Source organism: Denticeps clupeoides, chromosome 13, assembly GCF_900700375.1.
Source record: "Denticeps clupeoides chromosome 13, fDenClu1.1, whole genome shotgun sequence".
NCBI classification, from domain to species: Eukaryota; Metazoa; Chordata; class Actinopteri; order Clupeiformes; family Denticipitidae; genus Denticeps; species Denticeps clupeoides.
Genome location: NC_041719.1, coordinates 12,118,338 through 12,142,366, shown reverse-complemented (window position 1 = coordinate 12,142,366; position 24,029 = coordinate 12,118,338). Strand labels below are relative to the sequence as shown.

General features: G+C 45.8%; 1 protein-coding gene across 2 annotated transcripts in view; it reads right to left on the bottom strand.

Moving 5' to 3' along the window:
* insrb (insulin receptor b) overlaps nt 1-22,479 on the bottom strand; it is a 48,394-nt gene extending 25,915 nt beyond the window's left edge. For both annotated transcript variants that reach the window (XM_029000054.1, XM_029000055.1), the window contains exons 1-2: nt 21,300-22,479; nt 13,085-13,648 (exon numbers count right to left, since the gene is read on the bottom strand). In XM_029000054.1, coding sequence (XP_028855887.1) covers nt 13,085-13,648; nt 21,300-21,378 — 643 coding nt within the window. In that variant the 5' untranslated portion in view covers nt 21,379-22,479. The remainder of the gene's footprint in view (nt 1-13,084; nt 13,649-21,299) is intronic.
* Between the last annotated feature and the right edge of the window lie 1,550 nt (nt 22,480-24,029).

Genomic DNA, 24,029 nt, shown 5'->3' with positions numbered 1-24,029 from the left:
ATGGATTTTTCACATGTGCTTTGCAAGCATAAGGATTCAGATGGGTCTTTGCGCAGGGCACCCCTCTAGGACCATGGATCAATAAGGGGTTAGCAACCTATAAGCCTGAGGGCTTCGTAGCGCTGGTCTGTGCTGCCAAACGCAACCAGCGCAGGCCGAGCAATCATTTAAAGAAGCCGCAGAGGCAGAACCGCCTGCAGATCACCTCTGTTGCTACCCAGTCATTCTGCAGCTCTTGGTGTGGAACAGCAATGAACAGCATATCCCTAACTCCTACAGATCAGAAAATCCAGGAGCAATAATCAAAGTCTTGTTCATTATTGCTCCCTGTTAGCTATTGAGAAGGTACCACTGAGGTGCCACTGAGCAATGCACCGTGGCCACACGCTGCTCCCCAGGTGGCTGTCATGGCTGCCCACTGCTCACCAAGGGTAATGGTTAAAAGCAGAGGACACATTTTGTTGTGTCACTGTGTGCTGTGCTGCAGTGTATCACAATGTATAATGATAATCACTTCACTTTCTTTCACTTTCATGACACACTGGAACTGTTCAAAAATCGTACGAGGGCCACAGGACAGAAGCCACAGTACGATATACATATTGCGCAATACATTGAGCTTAGGGCTGGAGAGGAGAAGTGGTCTGCAGAAACTGACCAACAACTGGCCACTATTTTGCAGGTTAATTACATAAACCTGCTCCTTTTCCCGTTCAAGGACCAATCTCCATACATGGTCATCAACCCTCAGCCCACACTTACAATATGAAATCTGAGAGAACCTCCCCTCGTCCCCATGTGTTTATTTGCCATTATGGTCCTATCGTCCAGGAAGACTTCTATAGAGATGACTGACCTCTCTCACAGAGAGGGCTCAGCTTGGGGACCTTGCTATTTTTACCCCCAGGGGAAAAGCCATGACCCTGCCTTTTGAAGGCCCTGAAGAATTTCCCAAATGCAAGGAATTCCAAGATGCAGCTCACCCACGCAGTCTACATGGCCCTCCAGATATGAGGACTGAAGGACAGAGCCGGGTGTCCAAGACCCTTCAGGTGCCATCTGCAGGTCAGAGGAACCAAAAAGTCTAGTGGAATGATATGGGTTCAACACTTGTCCGACCTGTCAACACTGGCATGCTGTCTGATCAGTCACAGCACAAGCAACCACACACAGACACAAACAAGGGCAGCAATCAGTTCAAACTGCGATCTCCACATACTGCTCACGTCAATCTAAAAATCAAGAACATGTTCTGCGAGATTTGTGCAGCAATAAAACCAAAGCAGTTTGCCCCAGTAAGCATGCTAAGAGGAAGAGAGGGGAAAACAAGCCATTATGCAAAACATTTAGACAATCATGATAGACAGTCCACCAAGACAATGGGAAATAAGCATTTAAAAAAGCTGTGTGTGTGTGTGTGTGTATATATATATATATATATATATATATATATATATATATACATGTGAATTTGAGGTATTGTTCTTAAAACAAGACAAAATGAGGTTCAGTAGTGTGTGGCCTCCACGTGCCTGTATTATCTCCCTACAACGCCTGGGCATGCTCCTGATAAGGTGGCGGATGGTCTCCTGAGGGATCTCCTCCTGGACTAAAAGCATCCACCAACTCCTGGACGATCTCTTGTGTAACATGCCATAGAAACTGTGAAAGTAAAGTGATTGTCATTGTGATACACTGCAGCACAGCACATGGTGACACAACAAAATGTGTCCTCTGCTTTTAACAATCACCCTTAGTGAGAAGTGGACAGCCATGAGAGGCGTGAGAGGGGGACGGTGCTTTGCTCAGTGGCACCTCAGTGGTATCTTGCCGGATTGGGATTTGAACCGTTAACCTTCTGATTACGGGGCGCTTCCTTAACCACTAGGCCACCACTGCCTCGGTAAATGGAGCAAGACATGATGTCCCAGATGTGCTCATTTGGATTCAGGGCGGGACAGTCTATAGCAACATTGCCTCTCCTTGTATAAAGGCGGAGGTAGTGGTGCTGCTGCTGGGTTGTTGCCCTCCTATGAACTCCTCTACGTCTCCTGATGTACATGCCGGTCTCCTGGTAGGGCCTCCATGCTCTGGACACTACGCTGACAGACACAGCAAACCTTCTTGCCACAGCTTGCATTGATGTTCCATCCTGGATGAGCTGCAATACCTGAGCCACTTGTGTGGGTTGTAGACTCGTCTCATGCTGCCATTAGAGTGGTAACACCAGAAATCAAAAGTGACCAAAACATCAGCCAGAACGTATAGGAACTGAGAAGTGGTCTGTGGTCACCACTTGCAGAAACACACCACCACCTGCAGAATTGCCTCCAAAAAAATCAAAGCAATTTAGCTCATATTAAAATTAATACCCAAACTGGACCACACCATATTTCAAACTTCAGACAGGGAGTGGCAGCCGCTTTTGTGTACACAACAGCCCTGTTCTCCGCCTGTTTGGTGTTCATTTTGTTTGATTTGCACCAGATTCATGAGATGTATGCAGATAACATGAGGTCTAATGCAGAATATAACAGCAATTCATTAATCTGGCTCCACAGATCATAGGGTGAAGACCGCCTGTGTAAACCAATGAGATGCCTTACTGAAACAAAACAGAACAAAACAAAACAAAAGTCCACTGGAAGAGCTCAAGTTTTCCAGGAAAAGTGCGGAGCATCTACTCTAAAGGGCAGGACAAGGCTGCATGCAGCCATGATTAATGTCTGAAGTAAAGAGCTTTGAAGTGTAGTAAGTGTAACTATGACATGCTGAGTAAAACAGAGCCTTTTTTAGTCGTCACAAGACTGTGAGCATCACTAATGCCACAGGCATGCAAAAAATTAGAGGGGGCTGACGTCACAATGGCCGACAAAATGTGCTTAAAGCACATGAGACGCATTAAAAACTAAAGTGTTGTGTGCGCAGCATCTGCATGGAAAAAAGGTCTCAGATGTTACAGTCAGGCTTGATATTTACTGCAGGCTCTCTACAGATTGCACAGCTTCAAGCTACGTGAATGCATTATTTTAGTGAAGGGAGATCTGAGAGGATCCTCAGAATTCCAGATGGTGGTGTGTTGGTTAGAAATGGAAATTCCAAGGGAAACCTTAGGCCGTCCATGAATAAACGGCCATGGGGAGAAAGCAGAAAGAGATACAGACAGAGAGAGAAAAGGCAATAGTAAGTCTATTGAGAAAAACAGATTTCAGAAGATGGAAAGTTATTGTTTTAATCAATTCTGCATAAGATCAATTAAAGGTCAGCAAGCAGTGTCTGTCCAGCAAAGCAGGAAGTTGTACATATACACATCTAAAAAAAAAAAAAAAAAAAAGGTCAGGCACAGATTTCCTTTTACAGTATGGCAGAGCACAAAGGAGATGTTTGTTTGTCCTCCCTTCAGAGACACACACGCCGAGTCTGTGGTGCACCATTGTGCGCCATTCTCATTGAGCAATGGTACAGATAAGCCTGGATGTATATTTTCTTCAAGATGCTAATCTGGCCGATAAGAAAACACAGGGAGTTTACATTAAGTAGTGGACCTGCTGAGTCCGGGCCGCCGCCTGTAGTTGGTGTCCTGGAAGCCCCCCGAGCCGGTCTCACACCTGGTAACAGAGTGACAGGGCTGGGAGGCAGGGTGGAGTTCATTCTCTCTCACACACACACACACACACACACACACACACACACACACACACACACACACACAGTGCATGCACACACACGCATGCCCTCTTCTGTTCTTTGACTTCTGCTCTCAGAACGGCCATCTTCTGCAGTAACATGAGCCGGGGCTGACAAGCTCCCTCTGTGATTTGGAGGCCAGGAATTCCAGTGCGTCTGCATACCACAGTGAGCGCTGCAGCTGGAATCAGGGAGAAAAGGGGGCAAGAGAGAACATCTGAGGGAGGAAGGAAGGAAGACTCGCACGATCAACAGGGAGTCTTGATCCACTGGAAGGTTTTCTTGTCAACGATAGGACTATACACGCCTGCTTGAGCAAGCTCAGGTCTAGGCTCTTCCCAGAGCAGGTGCTGATATTAAATCATTTTGGTGCGACTGGATGTCATGAGAAATCTGTATTAGAATAGCGAGTGAGGCCTGGGTGGGCAGGTCACAGTTTCTTTACATCGGCGCTGAAGGAGCTGCGTGGAAAAGACGGGCCAAGCGGCTCTCTCGAGTCAAGAGGAAAGCTGGTTCACTTCGACAAACCAGCCATGTCAATCGTGCTCATAATGATTTGCTTTGATAAGCACCAAATACCTAATGTGGTATGAACCAACAGATTATCTGCAAAAACATGTTTTACATCACAGGGGTGTAGTGCATACCAATCCTGACACAGCAGATGTTGCGAAAGAATCAAATAACCAGGCCTTTGAAAAGAATTCCAAAAGCGGCCTCCAATCCAGTTGCAGAGTAAATTTTTTCCCTAGACATGAACATTATCAAGATCTCTTTTATTATTATTATTACTATAGTGTATTATCATCAAGCGTAAAAATGTAATTTAACACACTTCCATTTTAGTGTCATTTTGCTTTTGAATTCTTCTGAAGCACAAAAATTGGTTTAGCGAAATGTATCTTAAATCTGCTGAGCTGGCACACCCAGCTGTTCTTCGCTGAATTTTTCATTCACAGATTAACAGATTAGCACCCTCTAATCTCCTTCATGTTTCATTTCCTACATATTTGCTAAATTACAATTATAAGGCACATGCTGTTTTGGTGTTAGCACGGACCCATAATGCTTAGTCATGCTTCCGACACAAAAAGGTTTTTTCCTTGTAAAGGTCGACGCTTCTAAAGTACTGATTTCAGAATGCAGGCTGTTAATATAACTATACACTTGCTCACCAAAATACTCGTGGGTCCTGACTCAGATGAACGCACCAGGCCTACAGACGTCAGTCAGAATAATGATCAAACGGAGCAGGATTGGGAAGGCGGCCATTTTGTTTACTCTCAAAAATACTTTTTTTTTGTCGAACCATTAAAAAAAAAAAAAAAAAAAAAAAGATTCCTGTGGTGGAAAACAAAGGGTTATAACTGCACAATGAGCCACGGGGAAAAGAAAGAACAGGGATGTGTTTGTGGTGAAAACATGGACAGGGCCTGAAAGCCCCTATATGTTAGCTCATACTAGCTTGAGCAGCCCAGAGGACGGTATTTATAACCACAGCCATTAAATCAACACTGCTCATGCACTGCTTGTAACTCAGCAGGGCTTTCCACACATCTCGAGAGGAATTTTATTTTATTTTTTTTTCCTTCCCCAAATCACTCAGCAGGTGCCGACCCTTAAGAATCTGACAGGCTTTTGGGTGAGCAACACGGGTCACCTGATCCAACTGATATTTGAAAACTATCCTCTCCCCCCATCCAACCGGGGGCAGGCCTACGTTTTTTTTTTCTCACAAACATGTTATACAACCCACCCTTCCTTTCGGACCGTTAATTCCCGAAGCCCTTTGCCCCAGACAGCCAGCGCTCCTCACACACAGCCAGCCCCTGTGGCGGCCAGGCAGAGCCGGTCCCTGTGGGTTCATTCATTACCCAGGAGTAGGAAGCTGCCACACAATGGGAGGAAATAATCAGGAAGCGCATTCAAGGAATGTTTCAGTGACTTCTGCTCCTTGCCAAAAACCGCTTGGCGCCAACGTTTCCTCTGATACGGCATGCTGCGCTTCCATCAGAGGATCCTCAGGCTCCTCCCTGGGAATAACCTGTGTACACAGTGCTGTTGGTCATTGGTTGCCTTTCTACCAAAAAGGTTATACTGAGAAATGGGGGGAAATTAATTGATGTTTAATGAAATTCATTTGTGGGGATTCTGAGTTCACTTGTCCCATTTTACCTGGTTCAGACAGTCCCATTTTAAGACCAATTTGATCCCGGATTGAAGGCAAATCAGTAGTTGGATAGGTGAGTCAAGAGAGTCGGCGACTCATGAATGTTAGACATATAGTCAGAGCTGCCAGTGCACCAGTCAGAGCACCAGTCTACACCGAATACTTGTGCTTGAGCTTATGTTCGAGCTTCAATAATGAGAAACGAGAAGTAAATCAGAGTGACTAGTAATTGTGATTGAAAGCGCAGCAGACTTTGTGAGCAGTGGGCAGCCATGAAAGACGCCCGGGGAGCAGTGTCCCGCTGCCCTTGCTGAAGGGGACTTCAGCAGCACCATGACTGTTTGGGATTTGAACCAGCAACCCTTCGGTTACAAGTTCACTTCCTTATCCGCTAGGCCGCCACAGCCTCAAATTAGACACGTTGTCTCTGTATAACTAATGTCCTTACAGGATAACTATATTAAGGCTGTAAAATGCACTGCGGAGAGGGTCAGAGAGCACAGCCCTTTCCATTTAAGATTGAAACCCACAGGCCAACAGGTTCACGCAGGTCAGGTTTCGTTCATTTTTTTATTTATGTACAACACAGCAAATGACTTCAAATAGATGCATCTGATTATGTGGAGGGGATATGGTTTTCTTCGGACAAATCAAGCGGATCTGGGTTGGAGATGGACAAAGATGAGGATGACCAGGAAGGATCACTTGCTTTGTTGAAAACGCGAGACACACCATTCCAGGAGGCAAGCGCTTCTGCGCCCAGTGTGCCGGACCTCTCATGGCTGTCAACAGTCAATGACTGTTATTTTGGTCCGGCTTGTACCAAAGCGGTTCTTGACTGGGTGGGGGTCAGCGCTCACTCATACGCAGTATGCCTCATTTTGGCAGCCTGTCGGCTCGCTTCCCTGGCCAAGGACAGACCTCTTAATATGGACAGTGGCAGCAAGAGGCCAGAGCTGCCCCCTGATCTAAAAAGGGGGGGGGGGCAACGTCAGTGACCACGCGGTTCCGTACCCACTGGTTCTGTACACAGCTCGTGGTGGCCAGCGCCTAATTATTTCCATTCAGCATTTACAGCCAAATCAAAAGCGGTCAGGACTACTCTCAGAAGAGCGTTATAACTAGTGTGTCAGAAAACACCTTCATCGGCTGTGAGAACCATCACCATGGCCGAGTCGCATCTACAGAACAAAAAAGGCATTCTTCGCCCAGAACAAAAGGGACAAACGCACGCCCCTTCTCGCTACACATACAAACGCTTCCATACCGGCCACGCTCAACGCGCATCCGGTGGTTTGTGGCGAATCCCAAGATATCTCCCCGCCCCTTGCAGGGCTAATTCCAGGCCGCACTGTAGGAAAATAGTATGCGAGTCACGCCACGCAAATGCAGGCTTTAAAGGGCGGCCATTGATAACGTGGATGACAGAACCCCTGGGGCTTCCTGCAGCTAATGAATGGGAGCTAGTATGGCGGCACGACCCCGCCTGGAGCACGGATCTTCTGAACAGCAAACAGTGGAAACTGGAAGGGAAGCAGAGCTGCTAAATTCACTCTTCCGCCAGTCTTGTTTGTTTTTTTGTATAAATAAAAGGACCATGCACCTCCAACTGTGGTTAACCACGATGCCCTACACATAATTCTTAATATTGCCGTCTTCATTTTCAAGTTGCAAAATATCAGACTCATTCCATGAAAATCTTAGAATAATCTTACCCGTTGTATTTTGAAATGTTTGCGAAATAAGTGAATATTAATTGAGCCTGCAATAAGATTTCAAACAGTTTTTTGTTTTAAAAGCATGTATAACACAAAACAATCAAAGCTGTATAACTGTGCATTGATCTATTCCCACCATTTTTACAAATTAATTTGAAATATATATATATATATATATATATATAAACAGCGCTAAATACGGTTGACCATTTTTAAAGTGTCTTACCCCAAAATGATCAAACCAGAACACAAATACTCTTGTCTGACAGTGTATGTGTCTGTGATGCCATCACAACAGACGATCTCTTTATTCTCGATTTCAGCGCAGCGGTTTGAACAGCAGTGCACACAGACGGACAAGCGCTGCACTGTGTAAAAACGAACAGTAATTGAGAGCGGCGCGTCCTCAGAATGGCCCGCCACTGTGTGCATCTCTCCGCTTCACCATCTCAGCGGACTTCACCAAGACGCTTCTCAGTTCCTGTCCACATACTTCATGCTGAAAGCGGTCACATGACGAGGCTGCTGAACGGCGCGCACACCCAGAGTGGAAAGAAAAGGATGTATGTCAAAGTTCAGAAGGTAGAGTAACCCAGTCCCTCGTACGCTGCCTGCAACTGAGCGAGGGTGGACCTGCCAGCCCTGACGTAAACCACAGCACCATATCTCACGCTCATGGTGATATCTGCTAATCTTTAAGGCTAATGTACATATCACAAGGAAATGCACCACGGAAACCATTTAGAAATAATGGACTTTAATTTAGACTTAGTTACTTATCATAAATGCAACACAAACAAGCAGGTTTATACTCCATTAAGGCCTGAAAGAGCTCTAGATCCGTGTAGAATGTTGAATGGTGCTCCCATTCAATCGAGGCGTGACTATCTCATTCACCCTGAGGAAGGTGAAAGGCTCTTCTCAAGGCAACCTACAGGGAAAACCTGATCGTATAAAACAGGAATCTAAGCCCTTACATTCACTGGGAGTTTCTGGAAGTGCATTCCAGCTCCACCAGCACCAAGTGCACATGATCTGACTTAAAGCATTAAAGCGGAATTAAATCAAATCTGGTCTGCTAACACCCACCCACAGGGGCAGGCTGGATCGTTTGCAGACGTATCCCATTCACAAAGCACTGTGTCGGCGTACCCGGCACGCGGCTATACAGAGTTTATTGGCGACTGGCTAATTAGGAACAACAGCCCCAGGGATGGGGTTTAATTTGCGTCTTATTAGGCAGGAAAGGGCCAGCGACTGAGAACCAGGACAGTGCAAACTCAGGGAGAACATGCCCACATGTTGATGTTCATCAAAAAATTTTAAGCCAAGTCTGGAAGACAAGGGAACAGTTAGAAATTCTGAATGTTACAAATCATAAATATAGTTAATGCTAAATAATGTTTACGCATTTAACGTGATATTAAACAAATGTCAACAATATAGTGATTTCTTCTTTTCTAGGATATACATGTAAAAAATAAAACACATACATATAATTTTATGATGCACTGTCCTGTGGAACAACAACAAAAAGTTTCCACTGTTAGGTAAGGTACTTTTATTGATAGATTTTACAATGGTAAACATCATATAACATATATGATCTCTTAAAATCCTCTTGAACATTTGAATTCTTTCTCCAAGACCAACCTTGAGGAAAAGGTTCAGCTCAGTGACCTTGTAGGGCTGCTGATGATGTCTGCATTTGTGCTGTGGATTTCAGAAACTGATGGAAGAGGATCTAATAATCCTGATCTCCCTAAACATAGGTTTCCCAGAGACACCCACCTCGCTGATCTGAAGGGCCTGAAGCAACGTACCCTCATCCATTCTAAAGCAGCAGACATCCATCCTGCTAGAATCCGGCTGAAGCTGCCGTGTGTCGGGTGGGGGGGGTTCACGAGACATCTGGATGCAGACAGACGTGAGGAGAGGCCGTCAACTCGCTGACACCAATTAGTGTGTGTCCCAGACACAGGGTGCCTGACACCATTCGGAGGTGAGGGGAGGGACGAGGGGGGCGCTGCTGCAGCTGAGGAATTTCAATGCAGCACCCCAATGTGGGAATAGCAGCCCCCAACCATGGGAGCAGGCGCAGGACTCGCAGGCAGACACTTCTGCAATATTTAGTACGCATTGATTTCCACCAGTCCGTCCAAGTAAATAACAGTAACGTCCATAAATGACTGATCTGCTGCCCGGGACAAACCTCCGCATCAGAACGACAGCAGATTGATGGATCCCAAACAGGCTCTGAATATGCAGGGAGTGCATCGAAATCAGAAACATTTAACACGTGTTTAGCTTAGAACAGGTTCATAAATACTGTCGCAGATTTCAGAGGGGGCGAGCGACGCGTGCCATCCAACTCAAACAGAAAATCATCTTTTGTGCCCATTCAATTATTGATCGGTTGAGTTCTGTTCTGGCGCTCTATCAGGGGGAGGTAGCTACCCAGCCCTGTATCCAGCAATATGTGTTGAAATTTCTATCATCGCCAGGATCAAGAGTTTCAGCAATTTCTGATTCAGTAGCTGCTCGTGCGGCACATTATATGTCCTGATGCTCCACAGCTAAATCATTTCATCAATTTGTCAATTGACGTATGTGTGACTGCTTTGATGGGTATTTTTTACATTTTAGCCTTTACCAGATGTCGTCGCATGATTTCATTTTTTCTAGTTACATGTCAAGTGGTGAACTGGACAACTTTACAACTATGTATACATGCTGTACGCTTTATTTTGCGAATGAGGTGCACGTTATGCCTGGTGTCTGCAGCAGACATCACCATTCCTGGGTCAAAGCCCCCAGACGGAGCGGAGGAGCATTTCCACAGCATCTGGTCCAGTCTGGGTCCATGCAGGAAGTATATGCAGGAATAGCTCGGCTACCAATATTATTATGTGGGTGTGTTTAGGAACTTTAATGTACAATTTCAGTCAGACGGCATTGGTCAAGGCCGCACATTTCACCAGCCCTTGGTTCTAATGACGTGTCTGATGGGTGCACAGGGAACAGGGACCCTGCAGGACAGGTTTATCCCATACGCTGGGTTCTACAGCGGACACTGCAGTCCAGCGCAAAGCGCAGTGCAAGTGTGGGTCTAAAACCAGCCTGAACACGTTGTCCTACCAAGCCGAGTGTACGGGAAGGAATGCCAGTGGTTTCTTGAACATGGCAGCACACACAAACACACACACAGACTGCCCGGAATGCTGTGTGTACCTGGTGAATGTGCTTGAAGAACACTCGCTGTTTGTTTTGCTTGTTTTGTTTGTTCGGCCCCTCTCTGGCCTCGCGGGCCCCAGGTTCTTCTCCTCAGGCTCTTTGCCTCCACTCAGGTGGAAAGAGTTCAGTCACGGATCGAAAAGCGGGGTCCTTTCAGCAATGCAAATGTGCATTTTAAACACAAGAATAACTTAATTAGTGATTGTGAGGTGCAAATGTCACACAAAACGGTACGTGCAATGCCTCCATGCAGCTGAACAAGTTTATTTTTTGTCTTCTCTACAGTAGCTGTAGAAATAAAAAAAAAAAAACCCACAAAGCTGCAATTAAAATGGAAGAAGCAGGGGGTTCAAGATGAGAAAGGATGAACTTTGACCTGAAAAGCGCTCGGTTGCGCAAGAGGCGACGTCTATGCACTAAAACTCACAATAACAGAACACTGTGTGCCAGAGGAAAAGATAGGACTTATCTAAACAGGAGATCTGCTGTTTGTATTTTTAATCTGTCTATTACAGCTCCAGTTGCTTTAGTGACGCTTACAAAATGGCAGCGGCATGCATCCGGAGGAGGAGGCTCGGTTAATGCTTACCTATCGGAACGGACAGATTTTTGGATGTAAATGCCCGTGATTTGCAGGACTACTGAGACCACTTCACACTGGGAAGCATTTTAGGTTAGGCTGGGACCCTGAACACCCCGGCCATTCAGACAGAGCACGCCACATTCTGTGAGTCGATCTCTATTGACCAATGTTGTAAATTGTTGTAAACTAATAAACTGAAGATATATATATATGTGTGTGTGTGTGTGTGTGTGTGTCATCACTTAGATGTAATTCCTGGACATATAATCCATAACCTATATTGTTAGAAGCATTCAAATAATCCTTATCCTGGCAATCCCTAAACAGTATAAATGAAGTAATTACCTTATCAATGTCAATTTAACAGCATCTAACTAGAAAACCTACCAGCCGTAAAACGGCACTTTTTCCATTCATCACTAAAGAAAACACTGCACACGTTTAAAATGTTTTTAAAGTGCAAAGTGTCCCGTCAGCAATGGACAAACATAAAAATTGAGTTGAGAGAAATCATTAAACGCAGATTTTTCCTTTTCAGTGGACGAGCTCTTGCTGACGTCGAATGATCTGAAACGCCGCAAAATGCTGCAGCAGTTTTTCAGCTTCCGTTCTCAATATTGTGATCAAAGCAAAGTGCTAAAAGGCATAAATAAAATGACAATATCTGACTATCAGCAAAGCGCTAACTGTTTCTCTCAGACTGGATGCTACAGTAAATATGGTACTATATTTGGTAATTTTCACCTTTTTTATGTAACTCTGACCAGAAGCTCTGACACGGCTCATGACTGGAGGATGGTAACATGACCAGCCCTGCCGTCCCCGGCGGTGAGCACTCAGGAGAGTCCAGGCCCGCCTGAGTCACGGTGGTCACATGTCAGCTGGGGAATGGGGTCCTCTCACCTCACTGCCCTCAGTCCGATCCATTGCATCATGTTCCCAAAATGTCTCCTGCACTGAAAACACCCGCCTAAACAAGAGGCCGAGGGCTGCGCTAGAATCACTCGCTGTCCTTTCCAGACCAATGCGGAATGAAAGAAAGAAAGTCTTTTCAACGGGAATATCAGACACACCCTCCAGTAATAGGTAATAACCAGGTGACGGCAGCCCACCGTGGCACGAGGGATCACAACACAAACAGCTACAGAACATACTGATCCATCAGACGCAGCCGAAGGCGGACGATGACAGCGTGGAAAGATGGTGATGTGTACTGGCACACGCGGTCCTCCTCTGGATCACCCCGTCGGGTCTGAGCCAACGCATTCTCTTTCCCCGTCCCATTGTCTACCTCGCCGAGAGGGCGCGTTCCAGACAAGCCGGTGTTCACATGGCGATGCCATACAAGCAGCAAGGCACAGATTGGAAAAAAATCCCATTCTACACTGACAGCAGTGCGTCATATGCAGGGAAATTGAACTGGTCTGATTGGTTTAAAACATCGTGTACGTTTAGTCACTCAAAGCAGCGATTTTTCTGACAATTGCGCAACAGCATAGTTGTCACCTCTGGATTTCTGTGTCTAGATCTTACCCAGTGACGTTCTTACTAGACGGGCTGGTGACTAAATTGCCTAAAGGTTCGAGTATGTGAGTGAATGGCGTGTGTGACCCGGGATGGGCTCTGACGGCATGAGTTGGACCCTTCACCAATTTCCAGTTGTAATGGGCGGACTGATTAAAAACCACTTACTTTTCTGGCAGTAGTTCTGGTTCCAGCAGCGCTCGCCGTAGTTGGCGTTGAGGGTGGTCTGCCGACACTGCCTGCCACTGTGGCTGCCGCTGCCTGCCACCGTACCAGGACACACGTTGCCACACTCCCGCTCGTTTTTGTTTGCCGCTATGTAGTTGTCCTCGATTGAGTCCAGGATCAAGGACCAATCCAGCGTTGACACGTAGCAGAGTTCTGGGTTCTTCTCCAGCCGCACTGCGCCGCGAGTGATGTTGGTCAGGCTGCGCAGGCTGATCTCCCGCAGCTGCAGCATCTCGAACACCACCAGGGCGTAGTTGAAGAAGAGGTTGTTGCCGCGGATGACGGTGAGGTTGGGGAAGAGATCGGCGAGGGTCTCCAGGCCGTACACCCGGAAGAGCAGGAGGTAGTCTGTGATGACCTGCAGATTGGGGAAGCTCACGCCATGGAAATCCTCAGGCTTGGTCTTAAACATGAGCAGGATCTTCAGGTAGCCTTCGATCACTGTGCAGTTCTCCAGCACCTTCAGGTTGGTTGCATTGTTCCGGATGTCCAAGCTATGACAGACTGGAGGAGGGAGGACGCAACAATTAAAATTCTGGATTCACTGAGAAAATGCAATTAATAAAAACAACATGACGTGACCAGATCCATATTTCTCTGCTCCATGACTGAGCTGAGGAGAATAAAGATCTGTACTGAGGTAACCCTTCTTCATAATCTGCTGAGGCTCTGAAAAGCTCATGGGATTCAAATCCATTATGCTAACAAAAAAATATAAATAATCATAGCAAATCTACCAAATTGTCGGAACTATAAATTAATGTAGTAATAAATTATTCAAAAATAAAATGTTAAAACGACTAGATTATATTATTTATGCACTTATTAAGAAAGGATTTATTCATTTATTCATTCATGTTTTAAACATTCATTGTGTAAACAAGTAAGGTGTCACTTAAGATGGCCTCTTTCTGTGTCACCTAAATGTGCTACAGGGAAATTCGAGTTAATTTGGGATGCAACCACAACCAAAAAGAACGTGTTCTGCCTTCGCACCGAGCTCTTAATACGAATGTGGGTCTGAGGGGCCTCAAGCAGGTGCGAACGCACCAGCAGAAAACGGAAAAAGCAACGGTTGGGCGGGAACACGCCCTCCCACACCACTCCGTTCGCTTTATCTCAAATCTCAGCTCAACACCTGTACCAGACAAAAATGGCTGAGTGGGTGGTTAGCAAGCAGCCGTTTCTTAAATATATCTGTTAGGGGTGTTAGAAAACATCGATACAGCAGTATATAGCGGTATTTTACGTGGTGGTTTTGTATCGATACAGGGCCATCAAATATCGATAAATTTGTGATCAAAAATAGTCCGCCGAGTGGTGCCGTCAATTGTTTTGTTTAGTGAGGTCAGCAGAAATGAGAACTCAGCGTTCGACTACAACCTCCACTCCTGTAGATGGCGCTGTGTGGCTGGGTACTTTAATTTGGCAGCTCTGTTTTTAATCTTCAGCGAAGTTTAGAGTATCGCGATATGTTCAGTCTCACAATTTATCGTGATATAATTGTATCACGACACGTACGTATCTGACACGTACGTATCGTGAGAGTGGTGAAAAGTTGAAAGGGCCATAGTGGGACCAGTTCGCAAAGGACACCAAGAGCTCTTTCTATGACCTCAATGAGTCAGAATCTGAAGGATGGCACCTTTGGAGGTCTAGGTCAACTTGATCCAGGCAAACCACAGGGTGATGCCCCTTGTTGGCCACACCAACACCTCTTCAACCATAAAAGCTAAAAGCTGCAAATTTCCTTACTCGTGGTGATTCTGACATGAACAGACAGCTCATCATTCAGTAGAAGATATTTCCAATAAAAATTAACTCCTATTATAGATTCCCTGTTTACTTCATGTTTGTGTCAGGATTCCGTCAGGACTCTGAAGATGACTGGGCAGAAAAAAAATGATCATTAATGGTTCACCACCGCAAGGGAACTCAAAAATCATTAACTCCGTTTAGGACTTGCAAGCATGTTGGCAACCGTCCACTGACGTATATGCGCCTTATTAAAACGAAAACAAAAAAAGCGTAGTGTGGGACCCAAAGCGTTCTCACACTTCACCCTCTCCCCACATGCAGAAAGGAGACACCGACTAATCAGCCAATCCGTCAATTCAGGCCTGTCACCCCCATGATGTCATGCTCCAAGTTTTACCTCTTGTTTACACCGCCTGTGTGAAATGTGATCCTTTATTTACCGAGACTGGAGGTCAGGACCTACCGAAGAAAAACCAAGTCCTCTGATGGGAGCTTGTCGACTCCAAACATCCAGACGAGATTTTAAAAAGGCTCAGTCAATTAATGGAACAAAGAGACAATAACCATTACGTAAATGAAGCCGGCGGCACAGGCTCACCCGCACTTTACCCACAAGTTCATTACGCCACGCTGGCTCCCGACATATTTCCAACAAGTCTGCGAGATCAGGCCTGCGGTCTGGGACAATGATCAGGGGACACGGTTAATAACGTCACATTATACGGGGGAGAACTGTTGCTCCTGCACCTTACTTGACTGTACACCGAGCTGGTGTGGTGTACGGTACATCTTAAAATAAATCTTAGTTATATTAAAAATGATGTGGTGGTAGTAGCCTAGTGGGTAACACACTCGCCTATGAACCAGAAGACCCGGGTTCAAATCCCACTTACTACCATTGTGTCCCTGAGCAAGACACTTAACCCTAAATTGCTCCAGAGGGAAACGGTCCCTGTAACTACTGATTGTAAGTCGCTCTGAATAAGGGCGTCTGATAAATGCCATAAATCTAAATGGATAATATTACTCTGAATATAAATGGATGATATTACACTGAATCTGCAGCATTTCCACTCAGTCAAGCCTGTAAAACTCTGATCATTAATCAATAACCAATAACATAATGATTTAAAATACTGAGAACCCCTTTTTATGTTTAAAAATGAATATACCTGGATGATTGGCCTGTTTCTCAAATCTCACGCTCCTTTTTTAAAAACGCGAGACAAGCAAGACCTTAATAATAATTTTCCTTAATGACAGACAACCACGGGCTGTAAGAGGCCCCTGATTCAGCAAGTGACTATTTCAATGTCCCGGTTCTAATTCTGATCTGGTCACTGTACAGGACACATGCCAAAGCACAGCAGGCCACATCACAGACAAAATACCCACGTCCAACGGACGGCAGTGTCAGATCTTCGGCCAAGGGGCACCTAGGACATCTCCCCGTGGCAAAACTGCATTCATCTCGCCGCCAAAAGGAGCAAAGTCAGTCGTTATTTACCGTCCTCTCAAATGACAGAGACAGAGACACTTCCAGCCGGTGGTTCAGGAACAAGGCTGGCACCATGGCATGAGCCGCTCTTCCTTCATTCCTTTCACACCGAGAACTCAATCAGCAACTACTAGGGGGAATATTAACCTACTGAACCAAAAAATCCTCCTCCTCAGAGAGCAAACATTAAAAACAGGGACGAAAGTCCAGAAACAAGAGAATTCCTGAAACAGAGAGACAAGCAGGTGACACAGAGACACATCGCAACGCGCCGAGCTGCGTGCCAAAATAAACACGGCCCGGGTTCGTTTCATCTCCCGGTATTCACAGAAGGCACCGAAACACGGGAGAGGTTTTCGGAGCGCGAATTCCCACCACAGAGCAGCTGCAGATTCCCTCAGGGCCGAGTGATGCAGCCTCGGAAACCAGAGGTATGTCGGTCCATCTGCATCAGCTGGAAAACAGTTGGGTTCAGGCATCTTCACTATTTAGCAATTCCTGACAATTTACAGCCGGGCCCGCCAAGGACCGCTGCGCGTTCATGACATCAATCAAAAAGTCCGATCGCCATTACACGAACGCGGCTCCTTGAGGGAACATGGCGCGCCATGGCAACGGACGCGCTCGGTCCGGAAAGTGCAGCACCTTGCTGATGAGCATTCCTCCCACATACAGCAATAAAGAGCTCAGGCCGGTCCTGACGACCCATTACACTTAATGACGCCGCCACATAAAGCAGCAGAGCGTACCTCAGCACTTACCCTGCACGGCCAAGGAGGTACAGAACAACTCATTTTTCATCATATGTTTAAGTCATTTCATCTGATTTCGTACCAAGCCTCATTATTTGAGTTTAGGGGCGCGGTTATGACCGTAGTCCTGACAAAGTTTTGGAAAGATGTGTGTGTGGTGGTCTATACAGATCATCATCACAAGAGAGCGTGGAAACACAGACCACCCTGTGTTCTGCTGGATATTGACTCCAGCCTCGAATTAATGAAAAACCCGAGACTACCCTCAGGTAGGGGGGATCCCATTCCTCTCACTTCCCCCCGTTTCACCGCCAGCACCTCTCTGTGTCGGCCACATCCCACTCCACTCGACGACGTGGAAGGGTTTTTATTCTCATATTCTCATGAACTGTTTCCTCTCTGGTCAAAGACGCTGGGGTGAGCAGCTGAAACAAAAGAAGCGTGATCCGAGCTCAGCTTTCCTGCTATGATACGCTTCACGAATAAAAGGCCGGAGGCCCGAAGACGCAGGCCTACCTGAGCACTTTATTTTAACCCCCTACTCAGTGGCATGCACAGGTTCCAGCACAGGTTGGGGCCACAGATTTTAAAAAAAAATATATATATATATTAATTTTTTTTTTTTTTTTGTATGAACATGGTCTTTCCGGGTTTAGAAATGTAATAATATATTGCTGCTATGCCACTGCCATTTGCCATTTGTTCTGCTGACACTTTTTGCTACTCATTCATGTGATATCTCCAATTCTATGGACTGCTTTCCTGGCATATTAAGGAAATGGAGGAATAAATATAAAAAAACACAATAATACTTTGAATGCTGAGACGATGCATTTCAGCAGTTGTTTAAAATAATGTTTCCATCTGTCCAATAGATAGATAGATATTACCCTGAAAGACATCAGAGTTTAACTGGAAAATGCTGGCTATACATAATACATAAAGATAAAGGTTCTGCTGAAATATGCTCGGAAATCAGCAAAATGCGGCGCGTTTTGAAATCACGTTCTCATTTTCCTTGTAATTCAACATAGGAACATTGTGCGCCACGTTGGACATTCTGCCCATCTAATTAGCGCTGACATTAAATGGCGAGTTCTAAAGCGCTGCTTTTACAAGAACACGGAGGGCAGCACACGGAGAGCCGGCCACGGGCACGCTAAATAAATAAATAAGAGCTGTAAAAAGTCTACTTTTATAATTAACAATAGATTTACTGTTTGGGCCACGGCCCTGTAAACCCTGGTTACATTCTGTGCCTGGCGGCCGGCCGAGCCCAACGGGAGTCGCGGCTTTGGCAGCTGGCACACGCCAGTATTTTGACTCGTTTCTGGACACCGCCACTGAACACAGCCCTTGCAGAAATGGCTGCCCGAGCAAGCGGCAACACACTCCTACTGTCTGGCGGGCCCTTGGCAGCACGCAACGGTGTCACTCTATGGTCGTAAGTGCTGCAGGGTCCTTGCAAAGAACCCCCGGTTTCCAGCGAACCACGGTTCTTCCAACTCGTGTTGTAGAGGTTGCGACCGTAGGGCGAAGGAGAGTGCTGAAGGCTTGGAAAACCTCAAGGCCTGGCTCCTGGCTCCACTCGGTCTTTATAACGACCGCTCAATAAATCGACTGCATTACTGTAGCCACTGCGCCTATCCGGTGGTCAATCTCGCGATCAATAGCCGCTACGTGAGACGGACAGGAACAGGGTTCCGATCCCTTCTGAATACTGGGACACCGCGCGCAGGAGCCGTCTGAAGCTGGGTTCTGCATGGAGGTGCGAGTGGAGAAACCGGCGAAATATCTATACGCTGAATTAAATCTATTACATGTATATCAATAAACAGATATTACAGAGCAATACGACACATTGCAGGAATCTTTCCCTTGGATGAACATGTGAAGGGAATTCAAAATAAAAGCGTGTGAATGTAAATACACAATTTCGTACATAACCGTAGATGATCATCATAATCGTCATCACTTTAAAATAACTGGACCCAAAAAAGCAGAAGCATAATGAAATGAGTTCAACTGAGTATTTTAACACATTCAGAGTCAGCGACTAACCCCATGTAGCAGGAGATTGACCATTCGGATTAATCTGAATAGGTTTTATCCCAGTTTACATCTATGATTGGAAAAACAGAAAGCAAAGCTGTGAACTCAGTCAACTCCAGGGACGAGTCCAAATCGAAGCGCCGCCTCTCGCAGTGGCCGCCTGACGGGAAGCACTTGCCATGTAAAAAGCATCAGATGTGCCTTTTTGTGCTTTCGTGGCCTTCATCGGCGCACAGTGCGCAGATCAATGGACGTAAACAACTCCTCCGGAAGATCCGTGCCAGCGATTTTATCCCAGCAAACCGGTTTAAACGCACAATAATTAACTTTGACAATGCACAGTTCTAGGCAAACTTTTCCTTACTACTGTTAATGGGCATGCCTGCCTATCAATGTTAATCTACCAATGCCATGATTAGCTGATCAATCACACAAATCTGTTAAGTAATCCAATTGTGGTTCACTGTATTATTCTTTATTTGAGTACAATTAAGTAAGAAGAGGATAATATACTCATTTAACCAGATTTGTTTTTACATTCCTTCAGAACATAATACTGAAAATGATATAGGTTCATAACCAAGGTCCACAGACTAATATATGTCTCGCAAATAAATCATGCAGCCCACATTCACTTTGGCTCCAATCATCAATACTGTGAACCCCACCACATTACAGGCGACGGGCGAACCCAGGTTTATTGTCCATGTAACTTCATTTACTGTACATTACTGTAAAAATTATATTAGTGTTATGACCTCCCCGTCAGCCATTCATTCCAACTCCTGCAGGACGCGTTGCGCACTCTCTCACTGGTGGGCGTATGCAGCGAATGACCAAAAAAATTAAAAATATGTAGGATATAAATCACAACTTTCAGCATAATAACATTTGACTATATATCAGAGTATAGCGGCCACATGTTGGGAATGCCTGCTTGGTTGGCACACATACTCGTAAGTAAATCTGTGGGAACCAATTGACCTTTAATTTACACAGCAGCTGTCCCTAGGGGCAGTGGTGGCCAAGCGGTTAAGGAAGGTTGCCGGTTCGAATCCCACTGAGCAAAGCACCGTCCCCACACACTGCTCACCAAGGGTGGAGGTTAAAAGCAGAGGACACATTTTGTTGTGTCGCCATGTGCTGTGCTGTGTTTCACAATCATTTTTTTTTTTTTTTACCTAAACACAGTTAAACGGCCCCACTGTTCCACGTGTAATTCCAATTTGGGAATGGCTGGAAAGTCCCACCCATGGCACCGAACAGGAGCTCGATCTCCGCACGTCAAACATCTGAAGTCATGTTACGTGACCTGGAGGCAAGAGGTCAGGCTCCTGACCCCCATCAGCTTCCAGGGGACCTACACGGCGGGACACTTCAAACGCATTCCACGCGCACGGCATTGCGGGGAACAAGCCTGAGAAACGCGGGGCCGCGCAAACACAACACGGCGGTCCGAGTCCAAATCCCCTCCGGTGCAGATGTGACTCGGTAGAAAACGGAAACGGCGTCAATCGCCGAATTCGATGAAAACGATGTAAACAAATACTGTGGAAAACGAGGTTCACCACAGGTCTTTTCGGACAAAACCGCGATTTATATCATGTTTATTTTGCATTCCATTTTCCCAAAACTACTAGAATATCAGCGTCAATCCACACGAACAGAACAGAGGTTATTAATTTATTTCTTTCTTTTTTTTATTACCAAGGCCACGTGAAGCGCGCTAGCATTCCATGCTAACCGGCCACGCAGCCGCACTCGCGCCCCGTGAAGCGGGGGAACCGACGCGGCGACGTCGGTCCACCACGCCGGGGCTAATCCGGCCCTCGGTGCCGGGAGCAGCAGGCCTTCGCGGGCGAGCCGCTCGGATCGAAACACGCGTGGAAGAGAGAGGGGGGAAAAAAACCCCGAACCCGACACGGGCCACTGCTGGAAATGAAACGCGCCGAGATGTAAACACGGGGACGAAGCGTGTGCACATTCCTCCGATTTGCTCACACACCCTCGTACACACACATACACACACACACACACACACACACAGCACAACATTGAAGCAGTGCAGCAGTGGAGATGCAGCTCGGTTACTTACTTTCTGCGTTTAACGACAAGCTACGGCACGAAATGTAAATGAAAGCAGCCAAGAGAACCGCTGACGTCCCCAGACGCATCGTGGATCCAAAGCCTCGTTTCCTCCGAAACCTCTAAATCCGTGAAAAGGGCGGGTTTCTTGTTAAAAAATATATATGTTCCTGTAGTTCTGTTGCAAGTTGTAATAAGCCCGCCCCCCGAAATTACGTTAATGTGGAAAAAAAAATACTATCAGTCCCCCGAAGCAGGACCAGGGGTCCAACGTGGGTGAATAATTCCAACGAAATACGTTCGGCAAACTTTTTTTTTTCTTTCTCGTCCTTGCTGTTGCTGACAGACTTGCAAAAAAGAAAACCGCGTTAAACGCTAAATAACGTGGTCTTGGGTCCGAACAAAAAACTGGCGAATAAATATCTTCATTGTGAATAATTTAAGGTCCGGCTCCACGTCGGCTTGTGGACTGGAGAGGCAGAAATCCCACACCGTCAGAGGAGGTGCGCGAAGGGGTACAATTCCCAAGACCACATCACGGAAGCAAATATAAAACTATATACATATATAACTATATATATATATATATATATATATATATATGTTTGTGTGTGTGTTAATTATACAATTCCAGCTCCGTCTGGCTGTCGGCCGCCGCCTGGAAGTCCAACAGTACAGCGTTTCCAGCCGACGGACGAATGGCGGTTCTGACGGAGCTCGGCTTTAATCCACAGGTCGGTGTCGTCCCTCTCGGTCCCGTATCACGAGTTCGCCCTTGAAGACGCGCTAGTGGGGAAAGCGGCGCATTCCAGGCGCCCTCCTTTGCCAGGCGTGATCGACTTTTTTTTTTCCTCCTTTCCTCCTTTCGCGGGCACACGGGCTTCCAAGACGCCCACGAATGGAGATGCGCTCCGGTGCCCCAGGAAACGCGTGGAAATTCCAAAGCGTCGCAGGTCCGAAAAGGCGAGCCGAGGACCGAAACTCCACGCGGCAGCCTGGTCGTTCCGATCGGCAATAACTGCGATCGGCGCTCCGCCACGGAGAACGGGAACTACCGCTACTAGAAGGCACTCGAACAAAACTACACGTAAAAAAAACTACAGCGTTGTTTCTTTTCTCTCTCTTATTCTACACGGAAGTTCGGCCGATCGGTCCGCTCTCTCCCAGATTCCCCCCTTTCTCGTCTCTGCGCGTCTCTCCGCCAGTAAACAAGTCGCCTACTGCCAGTCAGCTGGGGCAGCGCCGCGGCTTCCGGAAAACCCGGGCCGGACTCCAGCTTTGCGGACTGGACCGGTGTACAGTAGTCAATTACAGTCAATTAATTATACGGCGACATAGGCGTCACGTGCTTTTTCAAATTCATATGCAGTCCTTGTGTACTGTTATGTACATTATTAAGATTATAGTAACAATCACGTAATGTTCAAACAGGGTTAGTGGGAAGAACATTTAATATAGTCATGAATGTACTTTATATTGTAACTGAGTGTTTAAAATTTTCAAATATTCGTTTTGTTCACTTCGAAATAAATACAACACCTGTTTTGGAAGTATGTTCCTGTTTTATCTTCTTTTGACATTTGAACCACATGGTCCTGTGATGAGAATAAAATCTCAGTCTGAGCTGAGCAATTTATTGTTAAGGTATTTTTCATGTAATTTTAAATAATCATAAACTGACCACTTTCAATGTAACTTCATTTGACAACTAGCAGGTAAGGAAGTGGACCCGTAATCAGAAGGTTGCCGGTTCAAATCTCGAACTGCCATGGTGCCACTGAGGTTCCACACACTGCTCCCTGGGCACATGTCATGGCTGCCCACTGCTCACCAAGTGTGATGGTTAAAAGCAGAGGACACATTTCGTTGTGTCACCGTGCAGTGTGCTGCAGTGTATCACAATGACAATCACTTCACTTTCACTCAATTAATATATTATATCCGCTTTACATATGTAAGTAAAATGACCTGAATTTAATTCAGGAGAAATTGGATATTCTTAGCCTTTTAGCATAACTGCTTTTCAGCAGAGAACTGTTTTAAACATTTTTAAGCTTAACTAAAGGTTGTGTTAATATGACAATTTGAATAATGACTCACTTGGATTGGGCATGATCATTAAAAATAAATTGACAAACACAGTCATTTCATTTGCTGTCTTTTATATACCTACGGTCTGCTTCTTAGTAACATCCTGGCTGTATGCCTTTTTAACTTTGACCCCCTTTTTAGTGCCAAGCTCAGTTTGCATCAGGATGTATTAAATGAATGGACTCTTGCAGAGGGATTATCATCCTTAAGCACATAATGTTGATACAGCACACCTAGAGAAAGTAAGCAAGCCATGGAACTGCTACAGCAATGGAGAACAATTCATCCCTGTTTTTTTTTTTATATATTAGTAGGCAGATGGGTCATAGCTCTTTTTAGTACGTTCCCAGTCTGCAGTGGTCGGTGCTAAAAGTGGTCAAAGGAAGGAAAAACAGCAAACCAGTGACAGGGTCATTTATGCATGTGGGGAGCGAAGGCTAGCCTCCATCATCCAATTACCTAGAGGACCTACTGTGGGTCAAATTGTTGCAATATGCTGGTTCTGATAGAAATGTTTGAAAAAAATCCTGCTTACTACCATTGTGTCCCTGAGCAAGACACTTAACCCTAAGTTGCTCCAGGGGGGACTGTCCCCTGAAACTACTGATTGTAAGTCGCTCTGGATAAGGGCGTCTGATAAATGCCGTAA